The sequence below is a fragment of the Mobula hypostoma genome, chromosome 15, assembly GCF_963921235.1.
Source record: "Mobula hypostoma chromosome 15, sMobHyp1.1, whole genome shotgun sequence".
Lineage (NCBI taxonomy): Eukaryota > Metazoa > Chordata > Chondrichthyes > Myliobatiformes > Myliobatidae > Mobula > Mobula hypostoma.
In genome coordinates, this window is record NC_086111.1 from 31,190,375 (window position 1) to 31,204,140 (window position 13,766).

Here is a 13,766-nt window from a genome sequence, read left to right on the forward strand (position 1 = left end):
GGGAGAAGGTAAACAATCCAAAAGGGGAAAGTATTTTAAAAGGTGTCAATCAAATCTGAACACCTCATTGCTCTGCATCAGAACTGAGCTTTCTGAATTGAACAGATCAGCCCAGCTTAAATCAGGGTATCAACTTTAAAATCAATCTGCTCCAACAACAAAGCAATGCAATGTCCTATTTGCAACATCTTCACAAGGCTGGAAGTACCACAATATTTTTTTATATAAATACCACCCCCATAGAAAAAGAAACAACTGATAGCAAAGTTTTCATTTCCCAGTTTATACTTGTTGGCCACTCCCTTCAACAATAAAGACATTAGAGTGTGTCTACAGTGAATTCAGAAGAAAGTGATGGCTACCTATGTATATTGTAAAAGACAAATGTTTATTAAACCAAAAATCAACATTCATGACAATTATGCTGTGCCAATCACAATTAGCAATATCTCAGTTTCAAACTCTTTTTTAAAAAACAAAACAGACCTGGAATCCTTTAATTCTTCAGCAAATGCAAAATCTGTGCCTTTCATAATGGTACTAATATGTTAAAGAAATAAATCTGGGGCTCTGCTTTGATAGCAAAAATGTTCCTTTACTGTTTAGTGACAATATCAGCATTTATCATCCAAAAATAACAGTTTCTCTTCCCCAAAACAAAGCTTGATAAGTTTTTATAACAATCAGTAATGTCGTTGATACCATTACTAATGCCAGTGCTAACAGGTTTCAAACTTGTGTCTCTGATTCAATGGACAGCAAACTAACTACTGTGCCACTGTTCTTATTGAAGCTAATAGTTGTAAAAAGCCTCAAGGACAGCATAAGATATTGCTAGTAATGGGATTTCCAATTCATCATTTACAGTGGATTCCAGTTAATTGGGGCAGCTGCTTATTTGGGACAACTCTTAAAGAACAAAAACAAATCAAGAAAATAGCCAGGATTCCCTTTGAAACAATGCATACAAAATGCTGGAGCAACTCAGCAGGTAGGCAACATCTATGGAAGAGTAAACGGTTGACTTTTTGGGCTGAAGCCCTTCATCAGGACTGGAAATTCCTGTGTTTATTTGGGACACCATGCCAGTTAATTGGGACAGGAGGCTGTTCCCAAACAGTTTCTAACTAGCATCAGACACATGAAATTGTGTGGCCATAAGACACTCCACCATGCTTAAAGCAAACACTTTTTAAAATAGTTGTGTGTTTCTGTCTAAAATGCAGTGATTTTTGTCAGTGATAGTTGCTGATAAATAAGCAGCAAAACAATTCAGAACTGTTTTGCTCACTGCAGCTCCAGCCATTTAGGCTTGCATATGCCAGAAGCAGCTGGGAATGAAAATAAAATGATTTCACTACTTCAGTAAGTTAGGAACTATGAAGATATCGACAATCATCTTGAATATTGCAATGAAAATGAGGATCTGGGGGATAAAATCTTCAATAGCATTGTATGTAGGCAGTCCATTATCAGCACTAAGTGTTTGAGCCGATTTTGTTCATTTACAGTCAAAAGGAAAACAGCAGCATAGGTACACTGGATGAATTGCTCCATTGAAAACCATTAGGAACTAATACAGTTTCATATTACTGTGGTGTTCCAAGTTGTTCTGCTTCATATAAATACATTATTTGTTACTCGGTTAAACAGTAGTTTTTTTTAAATACCCTTTTAACTATTTCCACGAAACTTTGGCTAATTAGGGCAGCCACTTAATAGGGCCAAAATGTGTTCCAAACAACCGGAATCCACTGTATTTGTAAGGTGCGATTCAATTGCTTAGTATAGCTATTCTTGCTCACTATAATCCCATCCTGCAGCCTGATTTCAAGAATCCTTTGTCTTCCTATCTTCTCCTCATCAGTTTCAACAGTGATAACTGGAAAAAGCCTGGATAGAAAACAAGGAACTAATTTAAGGTCCAACAGCAGGTGAAATCCAGGGGCCTTGAAGGATACAAGCAGTTTAAACAGAATCCAAAAGGAAAATGCGGGACATGGCCATTTAAAGGTAGGAATGTACTTCTGTCTGTGAGCAGGGTTAAATGGATTAAATGAATAAAACCACAAGATCTTGCCTTTGGCGCAAATTCAATGGACATTTAGGATAGAGGCTGATCAGTGCATTTACAAACTTCAGGCTCAATTTATAAAATATCCCAACCGTGTGCAAGTGCCTTTGTTGGTGGCCATTCAACTGCCTGTGAATAAAAAGGTCAAACATCAAAATAACCTTTCTTCATGTTTAGCTTCATCATTTGTTGTGAGGTAGGAGCCTGTTGATTGCCAAAAATGGAAACAATTGCTATTAAGAGTAAACCTGCAAAACCCTATTGTTGCCTTCAAAAACACAGCACAAGGTTTAAGATTATTGCTACAGACAAAAACATAGTCAATGCTTATTGCATTCGTTTAGGCAGAGAGGGGCTTCATGAAGCAAGATTAAATTTGTGAACATAGGAGGATTAATACTTTACAACATGCTATTTAATTATCTTTAGGGCCAAAAATCAGCAAGGAGTATATTAGTTTCAAGCAGTAGCCAACTCTTCAGGCTTCACGCAAGGGGAGCATCATGAATATTAAGAATTGCGTTTTCCATGTTTATACTTAGAGATTGAGGATTACTTAACCTTGGTTCCTACTATGAGAATTATGGTCTGTCAGTACTAGCCCCAATTTCACAATTTTATCCGGCATGATTCATTGAAGTTGCTGAATGCCAGCCCATTCCTAGTGATAAGCTTAATTTTTTTCTGAAATCGGAGGACAGCATCAGCAACTCAATTTATCAAGTGTCACACTATATAGGAAATCTGGAGAGACAATAGGGAAAACCTTAGAAGAACACTTTAATCAGAGACTCAAAGCTCTATAAAAATCAAGATCAAAATTTTAATGTACTTTTGTTCTTGTTTCACAATCTACTTCTCACAATAAAATTCATTATGTTAAACTATAGATACTAAATGCAGTTAGAGACATTCAGAAAAAACCTGGCAGCTAAAGTCCCTTAGTAAAATCACCTAAAATGTATCTTAAGTAGCATTTTAAAGCACTTTAATTCTATTACTGTTTTATTAAATATTAACCACACACTTTTCTAAGCTGTAAAACTAATTCAAGCAAAGGTGGCAAATAAAATTTACAGGTGTTTGGGCTTTGAACTTCAAAACAAAAAAAAGAAAATTATAGTTGATACAACAATACAAGTTAGCTAACAGCATTCAATAGAAGAATGAAAGGGTCTAATCCCATTTGCCAGCTTCAAGGTTCTAAACAAAAACTATAACATGGAAATGCATCAGTGACTGATAATTAAAAGGTAAACAGCTTTTCAGCAAATAAGTACCCCTCCAAAGGCTTGTTGTTCTTTTATAATCATGTACCTGGACTACCACTGATTACTTTCGGGAATTCTGCAACAGAGAGAGATTAAAAGAATAATCAAGCACAGTAACTGGGGCATTTAGCAAAATAAATGGAGCTGCCTTCTTTTTAAAAAAAAATCCAACAAAGGCGATACGCTATACTAAAAGTCTGAAATATCCACCTGTCCTCACAGCTCTGCCACAAGTTAGCAAAGTCAAATTACAAAAAAGGTTCTGAACTTTCACTTTTGCAGAAAAAAGCAAAAAAAGTCTTGTGCTCCCTTAACTAGAAGCAAAATTCCTCCAGTTACCACACATAATAGCTTCTTGATGTATCGACAGGTGTAGGTTTCACATCGGAGGAACCATCTTTGTCTTTCTCGCTCTCTCCTTCCCAGAGATTTATAAGTGGTGGATAAAGTTCATTCAGGGGAATAGACGAAGTCTTCTGCATGTACTTCTTCAATGAATGATGGTAGTTCTTCCGCTTGAGGCGTTTGGCTATATAAACAGCTATTGAAGCGATGCTAATGATGGCAAACATTGACCCCATAACAGCTGCAAGAGCGGTGCTGGTTCCCTGGTCAGAGATATCCAGCGAGAACGTCACACCTTTTGTAGTTACGTTGACACACGATTTCTGAGTTTGTTGGTGGATATTGGACACGGTTAGACAGACCTCATACTCTGTGGAAGGCTGCAGATGAGTCAGGTTGTATTCATGGACATCAACAGGAACCCTTGCAGTGTACGTGATGTGAGGGTTGTCGATCTTCATGGTGGCTGAAGACCATTTCAGATTTGAAGTCATAACATTAGAGTTCACTCTCCATGAAACCAAGATAGAATGCGATTCAGCTTGCTTCACGTAGATTTTCAGTACTTGAGTTCCATCTAGCAAGGTCCCATTTACTCGAATAGTTGCAACCCTTGTGTCTGCTCCTTCAGAGTTCTGAGCTACACACGTATATCGGCCAGAGTCCTCGACGTGAACGTGGGACACTTCAAGAGTCCCCTCACTGCTCAGCTTATATTTATCTGATAAGGTGTCCACTGTGATCTTACTGCCAAGTGGTGTGACCCAATAGATTTCAGGTTCAGGCTCTGCCATAGCACGGCAGTCTAAGGAGACCGTCATGTCTACGTCTACGTTCAGATGGTTTGGGAAAGTCTCATGTGCAATCATTGGAAGACATTGCTCGGCAGTCTCCTGCATGAGAACTTCCTTGACTTGCTGACCTCTGTACTCTGGAGGCATCGCACAAAACATAGACTGGGGCTCCATGAAGCGAATGGTTGTTTTGTTCGAATTCATCCACTGGATAACACAATCACACCTGATAGGGTTACTATGAATGCTGACTTCACGCAGATTAGGGAGGTTATCCACAGTCTTTTGATAAAGGGCATTCAATGCATTGTTATTGAGCATCAGGCTTTCAAGGGACGGAACTTCCCGAAATGCATAGCGATGAATGTAAGACAACTTAGGGTTATTTGTGGCTTCCAGTTTTGTAAGTTCAGGGAGATTATCCAAGGCATATCTGTCAATAGAAACAAGTTCAATCATGTTGTTGATACCAAGTTCTTTCAAGCGAAGCATGTTTCTGAAATCACCTTCCTGAATTTTGTGAACAGGATTTTTGTTCAAATCCAGGAACTTCAAGGCCGGCACCTTCTGAAGTGCAAGCTGAGGCACTCTTCCCAATTTATTATCGTAGAAGGAGAGACTTTCCAGACTGTCCAAGCCTACTAAAGCATTGCCAGGAATCTCTGTCAGTTCCATTCCTGCTAGAACCAGACTTCGCAGATTGCTTAAAGGCTTGAAGTTCATGTCCAGGATCCCAATTACAGGATTTTCCCCAATCATGAGAATCTCCAAGTTAGGTGTAGACTCAAACCAACGGCTGTCAATCACTCGCAGTTTGTTAGAATTTAAGTGTAGTCTCAACAAATTCCTCAAACCAGAAAAGGCTTTGGCTGATATGCTACTAATCTGGTTGTGATTTATGTAGAGCTCCTGGAGGCTAGCAAGATCCTGTAAGCAATAATCAGGCATGTCTGCTATTTGATTCTCTTCTAGATGCAGTGTGGTGAGCTGAGTAAGATTGGTCAAGCCCACGTCGTGAATAGTGGTGAAATTATTCTGCGAGAGATCGAGTTCAGTGAGGTTAAACATCTGCTCAAACTCATTCGTTGTCTTGGCAATATTGTTGCTCTGAAGCAAGAGCACCTGGGTGTCAGCAGAGAGGTTGCTAGGGATTCTGGTCAACCGCAGGTCATTGCAGTCCACAGTGGCAGCTTCTCTGTACGTTGACTGTGGGGTGAACCATGGTCGGATTTCACAAACACACAGCTGAGGGCACTCGCTATGCTGCAGGGCCGTTTCAGTTAGGCAAATAGTCAGAAAACTCATCAACATGTGACAGATTTGGGGGCTAATCCTTCTCCTCACCATTTTAAAACTCAAAGTTTTCTGTGGAGACTAATATTATCAAGGGACTTCAACAATTCAAAGCCACTGGTTTTAGAAGGTAACAGCAGAAGAGAGCTGTGGATACAGTGGTATACCTGATGCATTTAGTGCTGGGCTTTCAAAGAGCCAGAAATTATGGTCCTCAGTTGTGTCTTCGCTTTTCTCATTCACCTGTAACTATCGGTGATGTCAAGTCTGTCTTGCCACCTGTGATGTCTGCAAAATGACAAGGGGAAACAAAGATCATACTTAGCATTTTATGGAAGCATTAAATATGGAGCAAGATTCTACAGATTAATTCTAGATTTAAAGAAAATACATTCTGACCACAATTAGCAATATCATAGAAATGGCCCATCTCATTTGTACATATCAAGAGGGAGGCATCAAGTACTTTGAAAACCAAATGGCATTGATAAATATTAATGGGAAAGGAATCTTCAGCAGTATTTGATTATATCATTTGTAAAATGTGTTGCTCTATTAGGCTACATTGCTGCTGCTGGTGCTTGGTCTAAATATTATAGGAGCAGGAATAGGGCATTTGACCCATCGAGTCTGCTCTGCCATTTCGTCATGGCTGATCCATTTTCCCCCTCAACCCCAACCTCCTGCCTAATCCCGATAACCCTTCAGGCCCTGACTAATCAAGAATCTATTGACTGCTGCCTTAAATATATCCAGTTACTTGGCCTCCACAGCCGCCTGTGGCTATGAATTCCACAGATTCACCACCCTCTGGCTAAAGAAATGTCTCATCTCCATTCCAAAAGGACGTCTATTCTGTGAGCTGTGTCATCTGGCCCTAGTCACCCCCACCATAGGAAACATCCTCTCCACATCCACTCTATCAAGGCCCTTCAACATTCAATAGGTTTCAATGAGGTCACCCCTCATTCATCGGAATCCCAGTGAGTACAGGTCCAGAGCCAAATGCTCTTCATATGATAAGCCTTTATTCCCGGAATCATTTTTGTGAACCTCTTTTGAACCCTCTCCAATGTCAGCACATCCTTTCTTAGTAAGTGGCTTAAAACTGCTCACAATACTCCAAGTGAGGCTCCATCAGCGCTTTATAAAGCCTCAGTATTACATCCTTAATTTTCTAGTCCTCTTGAAATGAATGCCAACATCCTATTTGCCTTCCTCACCACTGATTCAACCTGCAAAATAACTTTCAGGGAATCCTGCACGAGGACTCCCAAGTCCTTTTGAACCTCAATATTGAATATTGCAATAATTTAATCTTCATTTCCACATTCCAGCATTTCCACAGTTCACCCCCACCTTTGTAACACTTCCTATCCAAGTTTCAAATGTCACAGCAGTTTCAACCATTTCAGCTTCCTTTCCTATAAATTTGGGGAAGAAAGTTCCCACAGAATCAGATATATCATTTTCCAGTAAAGTAAAACTGTAAAATTCACTTTAGAACCACGCAGAAATTCTGAAGGTTCGACATTTGGTTCACTATGCCATAATCCAACATCAGAGCTCCAGTCCCCATGTTCCCTTTCGACATGCTGGGAGCCTAGACCCCATGCTCACTTTAAACTTACCAGGTTCACTAGGAAACACAACACTGTGCAATATTTAAATAAAGTGGATTAAAGTTGTAATGAGTGTAATAGCCAATAGCTTAAAGGAAAAAAATGCTAGTTCAGCACCCAAATTCCTAACATGCCAGATTATTAGTTTTAATACACAAGCACCAAGTCTCGGCTGAGCTGAGCAGCAGCACTGAGTTTGAAAGACAGTTCTAAAAGCATAATTCTAAAACTCAAACAATCTATGCTAGACCTTCAAGACAATTGAGACAAATGTAGCGCAGATGATACCAACCTATATAAAGGACAAGGCCTCGTTTCCTCCTAAATAGACACAGCAGGGTAAATAACAGCTCTATTGACAGAACTCTAGATATCTTGTCAATGTTTAACCAGAAAGTCAACACCCAAAACAGATCATCCTGTTTTGTATTTAATAGTGACAAATTTAGTGTACACTTACTGTTGCAATTCCCTGAAACCTAATGAAAGAAAATTCTGGTTATGTAGGCTAAAATTACAAAATAGATCAATAACTTGGTGAAATTAATAACATCTGACAAAATTAAAAAACAGAATGACACAAGATATGGGAACATTTAGTCCATATCGTCAGTGATGACTTTGTGATGAAACTGTCCAATTAGGTCTACTCACTTATGCTTGTTCATAGTTCTACCACTCTTTTCCCTTGAAAAGATTTTGCCATCGCTCTTGAATGTTGCTATGAAATCTGCTTTAACCAGCTAGTAATTGCAAATAGCTTACTGTAAATTAAATGTTTCCTTACATCCAGTTCTTTTGCTGACCATGTTAAATCCATGTCTCCCATTCATCTTGTCCTGCTTATTTATACTATCAAAAAACATCTATGAGCTCCACTTCAAGGGCAGATTAAAAAATCTTCCAGTAATTATTTTGATTCTTTAACCTTGCAATAACAGATTTTTAAAATGTTTAACTAGAATTCTGAAGAGAATTTTAATGGCCTTATACAAATTGCATGGCTGACAATTTTATTGAAGAAACTACATGCATCAGAAAATTCTATCCTTTGCCTGTAAGAGTTTTCAAATCATGATTGTGGGCGACAGAAAATGCTAGTATCCATTTACACCACAAGATAAACTGCCGAAACTGATTTTGGCAGCAACTGTGCAGGCCTTTACACTGAAAATAAATTGTAAAGCCCAACACCTTGAATAGATTGAGGCTTGTGTCAACTGAATAAGCAACTTCAGCACCCCCCCCCGCCCCAATTAAAAGCTTTTCCTCAATAAGTAGCGTGCAACTGGACTACAGGTTTCCCCCCACTATCCGAAGGTACAGCATTCCTATAAAATGGTTCATAAGCCGGAATGTTGTAAAGCGAAGAAGCAATTACCATTTATTAATATGGGAAAAATTTGAGCATTCCCAGACCCAAAAAATAGCCTACAAAATCATGCCAAATAACACATAAAACCTAAAATAACAGTAACATATAGTAAAAGCAGCAATGATATGATAAATACACAGCCTATATAAAGTAGAAATACTTTTCTGCAGCACTGTCCAGCGCAGCAGAAATCTCGCGGAAGCGCTCTTGGCGGAAACACCCTCTCCAGTAACCTTTAAGTTATGAAGCTGCCAAATCATACCAAATAACAAAAACACACAGCCTACATAAAGTAGAAATAATGCATGTACAGTGTAGTTTCACTTATCTGAATCAGGAAGATTCTAATAAATTGCAGTTTCGTTACAGTTAAACACTTGCTTATACGACTAACCACCGCAGCACCTAATTAATTAGCTTGTTTATTTTGGCTTTTTTCTTAAAGATGTGCTGGGTGCGTTCCGACTACTGCTGTATTCTTTGCGGCAATGTATCAGTCCGCGGCCCGGAGGTTGGGGACCACTGCTTAAACTGTGAAGCTGCCCTTGCCTCAGAAACCGATCAAACCACCCATGACTACCTTTAAATTCCACTTTCGCAACACTTTCATCACCATCGTCCAGTTCTTTTTGTTTCAGCTTATTAAAAAGACTGACTGATTTCTCCTCAAGTATAAAAAAACTTAACAGAACACCACGCTTTGTACACCCATCAATCCACTCAAGCCATAGACTTTCCATTTTATCCATTATTGGATGCCGACTAAGAGAGACCACTTTGCTACGAGCAGAACCAACAGTAACATCAGCAGCTTTCAAAATTCTCTGAGTATAAATAGTGCGAATGGTAGACGCAGGCAAGTTCAACGCACGGACAACGTCCTTACTTCGTTCACCATGATCGAAAGACTTAATAATGTCTAGTTTTACGCTAAGTGTAACACCTTTACGAGCTCTTTTAGGCTTTTCCAATACCTTAGAACTCATCTTGCTAACGGATACACAAAATAAATCGCGATAAAGCATGTGTTTAAGCACTGTTGGCTAGAATGCAGTTCCTGGGGAGGAGCTTGGCTGCTTGGGCGCGCGCTGCCTTTTTTCGTAACAGTGAAAACACCTTTTTAGTGAAAACGGGTAACTAATGTAGGTCTTTCATAACAGCGAGGTGTCATAAAGCGAACGTATGGAAAACGGGGGCCACCTGCATTAAGTACATATTGTAAAATTAGCGTGTAATCAGATAAAGACAGCAAAATAAAGAACAATAGCAAGATGAAAACTATGGGAGAGATACAAGATATGACTTCTTCTAAATTATGCACAGATCCAGATTCATTGTGAAGTAACATTGGGAATGAAGACTTATTATTAGCTTAAAATGTACCAATATGGGAATGGACAGATTTCTGTTCATGTCCAAGAACCAAGGACAAGCTCTTTGAGTATCAGTGTCAACCCACCCTGTACAATGGCAAGTAATAAAAGGTAATGTTGTTGCATAGCACTAGTAGGAGTAAGGGAACCTCCGCTCCTTTTACCTTCTATCATGGCCGGAGGGGGTTGCAGTCCAATTTTCATTGCTGGCCTAGTATTTTATAGCAAACAGCTGGCCCAATACCAAACCCCAGTAAAATGGATTATAAAGACAATAACTATTTAAATAATGCACTATGCCATGACATTGGAAATACATCTAGGCCAACTTAAAATCCATTACAACAATGCACAGGGAAATAAAATTATAACACGATATACCATTCCAGTTAGACATCGGCTTCTTACACAATCAGCTGCACATATTCAGCATAATTTTACATCTCTCTTGTCAGCAGTAGCTGCAGCACACTGCTCACAGTCCTACAAAACAATAGACACAACTCCACACTGATTTCACTTCAATGGCACGTCATTCAACAATCTCCAATGATGAATATTACTTCATTGCCTTCTGGATGAGTTTTCCTCTCCAATTTAGAACTAATTTTCCTTTTTGTGAATTATATTCTTTTATAGAGGGTTCAGCATGATTCCCCATTTTACTGCAGCCTTGGGGCATTTCAAACTGAGCTGTCTGCACAACCATGCAAACCCAATTCTAGCTTTGGATCCATTATAATAAAGATACTATTCACATGCAAATTATAGATGGGGCTGGTCACACTTCACAACAAAGGGAAAGTGATTCCACCTCTCTAGCAGGCAAGCTTGGAATGACGCCATGCTTGCTTCCCATTTATTATTGGCCCAATTAAATCAGGAACTGAGATGGTGTTTAACAAGCAGAGGTCTTAACAGTAAATAAATCTTCACAAGGACAATATCCTTTGGTGCAATGTAAAGATCAATGGGTGTAATTACTCACTAACCCAGAACTTCTTGCAGCAGTATGTCACCCAGCCCTGTCTGTAACATTTGAAAAAGTCCAAACTCACTAATAGCAGATTTTCAGTGTAAAATTGCAAAGTGATCTTCCAGTCCTTAAAGGAAAGGTCCTACAAATTGTCAGAGCCCAACTTATGCAACTGATTGTTTTGTGTGGGAGAAGAAGAAGAAAAACTAACAAGGGCAGAGCATATAGAAGAATAAAGTGGCTTTCAAAAACAGAAAGTTAAAGCACTAGAACATCTGTAAACTAATTCAAAGATGTAAATTACCACAAAGTTCGAAGTACATTATCAAAGGAACATACAATCAGTGCACTTTTATTAAATACTAGAGGAACCTAATAAAGTGCCCACTTCAAGCTTCAACATGTTGTGCATTCAGAGATGCTCTTCTGCACACCACCGTTGTAATGCATGGTTATTTGAGTTAATATCATCTTGTCAGCTTGAACTAGTCTGGCCATTCTCCTTTGACCTCTCTCATTAACAAGGCGTTTTCACCCATAGGACTCCTGTTCAATGGATGTTTTTTTGTTTCTCGCACCATTCTCTGTAAACTCTAGATACTGTTGCGTGCAAATACTAGGACAGCAGCAGTTTCTGAGACACTCAAACCACCCTGTCTGGCACCAAAACTCATTCCATGACCAAAGTCACTTTGATCACATTACTCCCCCATTCTAATGTTTCGTCTGAACAACTGAATCTCTTGACCATGTCCCATGCTCTTATGCATTGAATTGCTACCACATGATTGGCTGATTTTCATTAATGGGGTGTACAGGTGCATCTGATAGTGACTATTGAGTATACCGTATGTCACCATACACTACCCTACGATTCATGTTCTTACAGGCATTCCCAGTAGAAAAATAAATCAATGAAAAACTACACACAAAACTGTGATAAACAACCAATGTGCAAAAGGCAGCAATATACACACACACACACAGTGGAATCGGTTCGGAGTTAAAGAAAGTGAAGTTATCCACACTGGTTCAGGAGCCTGATGGATGAAGAGCAATAACTGTTCCTGAACCTGGTGGTATGGGACTCAAGGCTCCTGTACCTCCTTCCCAATAGCAGCAGTGAGAAAAAAAGCAAGGCTTGCTTGGATGCTTAATGTTTTCAGCCCAAAACGTCGACTGAACTCCCCCCCCCCCCATAGATGCTGCCTGGCCTGCTGAGTTTTTCCAGCATTTTGTGTATGTTGCTTGGATTTCCACCATCTGCAGATTTGTTGTGTTTATGGCCTGGATAGTGTGGGTCCTTGATTGATGCCACCTTCTTGTAGCAGTGCTCCTTGTAGGTGGGGAGGATTTTTCCTGGGATGAACTCTGCTGTATTCACTTTTTGTTGGTATTGGTCCCTTATTATCATTCCTTTGCATCCATTTGATCATGGTCACTGATCCCACTGAAGGTCTAACCTGGCAAAGATTCGGAGCTTGAAGACATCAGTGCAGAGAAATTGTTACGTTGGTGCTCTGCTGCTGGATACATTGAAGAATCTAAGTTCAGAAATCAAAAAGCCAAAGTCATGCAAAATGGATGTCTTCGTCTCACAAGTAAGGGAGGAAAAAACCTTCCCGTGCCTTTGTAGTCCATGGTTTTTCATTCTCAGAAAATGTTAGTTGTTCATTGAGTTGGGAGAATATTTTCTATTTCTCCAAGTAATCTCAAATGATGAACTAATGTACTGATTACATTGAAGATAACAAAAAAATTATACATACGTATTTAAACAGCAACTTTGATTACCACAATGTCTCAATTCACATCAATAGCCAATTAAAGAATGAAAGAAACAACAATAAATTTACACCAAATTCCCCGAAAGAGCAGCAATAATGACTAGATAATCTCAGGTGAGGAAACATCAGAAACATTGCTTGAATGCTCTGGGATCTTTTACATCCTTCAAAAAAGGTAGTTCAATCATTAAACTGGAGTGTTGTAGAGTCAATTAGTGAGCAGGAAATTAATTCACAACCTTAACTTGTGCCAGTGGGCTACGGATTGAGACATCGCTGACATCTAAGCATTATACATCTCACTGCAATTCATCCGGTATTTTAGAATGGGTGATTAATTTAGCCACTCCAAGAGCTCTGCTTATTTGCATTAAGCAGCAGGGAACAATGACATGAATGCTTCCTGAGAGGAAAGTAAAAGCCCCCCTGGGTGCAACAACATTGTAACATGATCTTTAGTTGTTGGTTCCAACCACGTCACTCTTTACTCCAAACACTGGCCTTCGTTTAACTAATAGTTGTTCTCATCACTGTTATGTTCTCAATCTTGGAAGCAATTTGAAAAACAAACCATTTTATTTCTCTCTACCAGCCTTGCAGCAGGAACAATCACTTCCACATCACATTAATATGTCAAACTTTTGAAATGATTCAATTGGTTGTACAGCTGTATGTAAAGATTCATTTAACAGGTTGCAGCGATAAAGAAAATGTCAAAGCGCCACCTCCTCCTTAAGGCATTAAAAGTTAAAGTTTTACAGTTAAGCACCTCACATACACAGAGATTTTCCTTATAACCTTTATCAAATCCTCAGATTTATTAAAAAAGTCCAAATACAGATAATAGTGGATTCTG

The 13,766-nt window shown here is 39.2% G+C and overlaps 1 protein-coding gene across 1 annotated transcript in view; it reads right to left on the reverse strand.

The window, feature by feature from the left end:
• Positions 1–282: 282 nt before the first annotated feature.
• lrrn1 (leucine rich repeat neuronal 1) overlaps positions 283–13,766 on the reverse strand; it is a 46,605-nt gene continuing 33,121 nt past the window's right edge. The window contains exon 2 of the mRNA XM_063067886.1: positions 283–6,065. Coding sequence (XP_062923956.1) covers positions 3,681–5,831 — 2,151 coding nt within the window. The 5' untranslated portion in view covers positions 5,832–6,065 and the 3' untranslated portion in view covers positions 283–3,680. The remainder of the gene's footprint in view (positions 6,066–13,766) is intronic.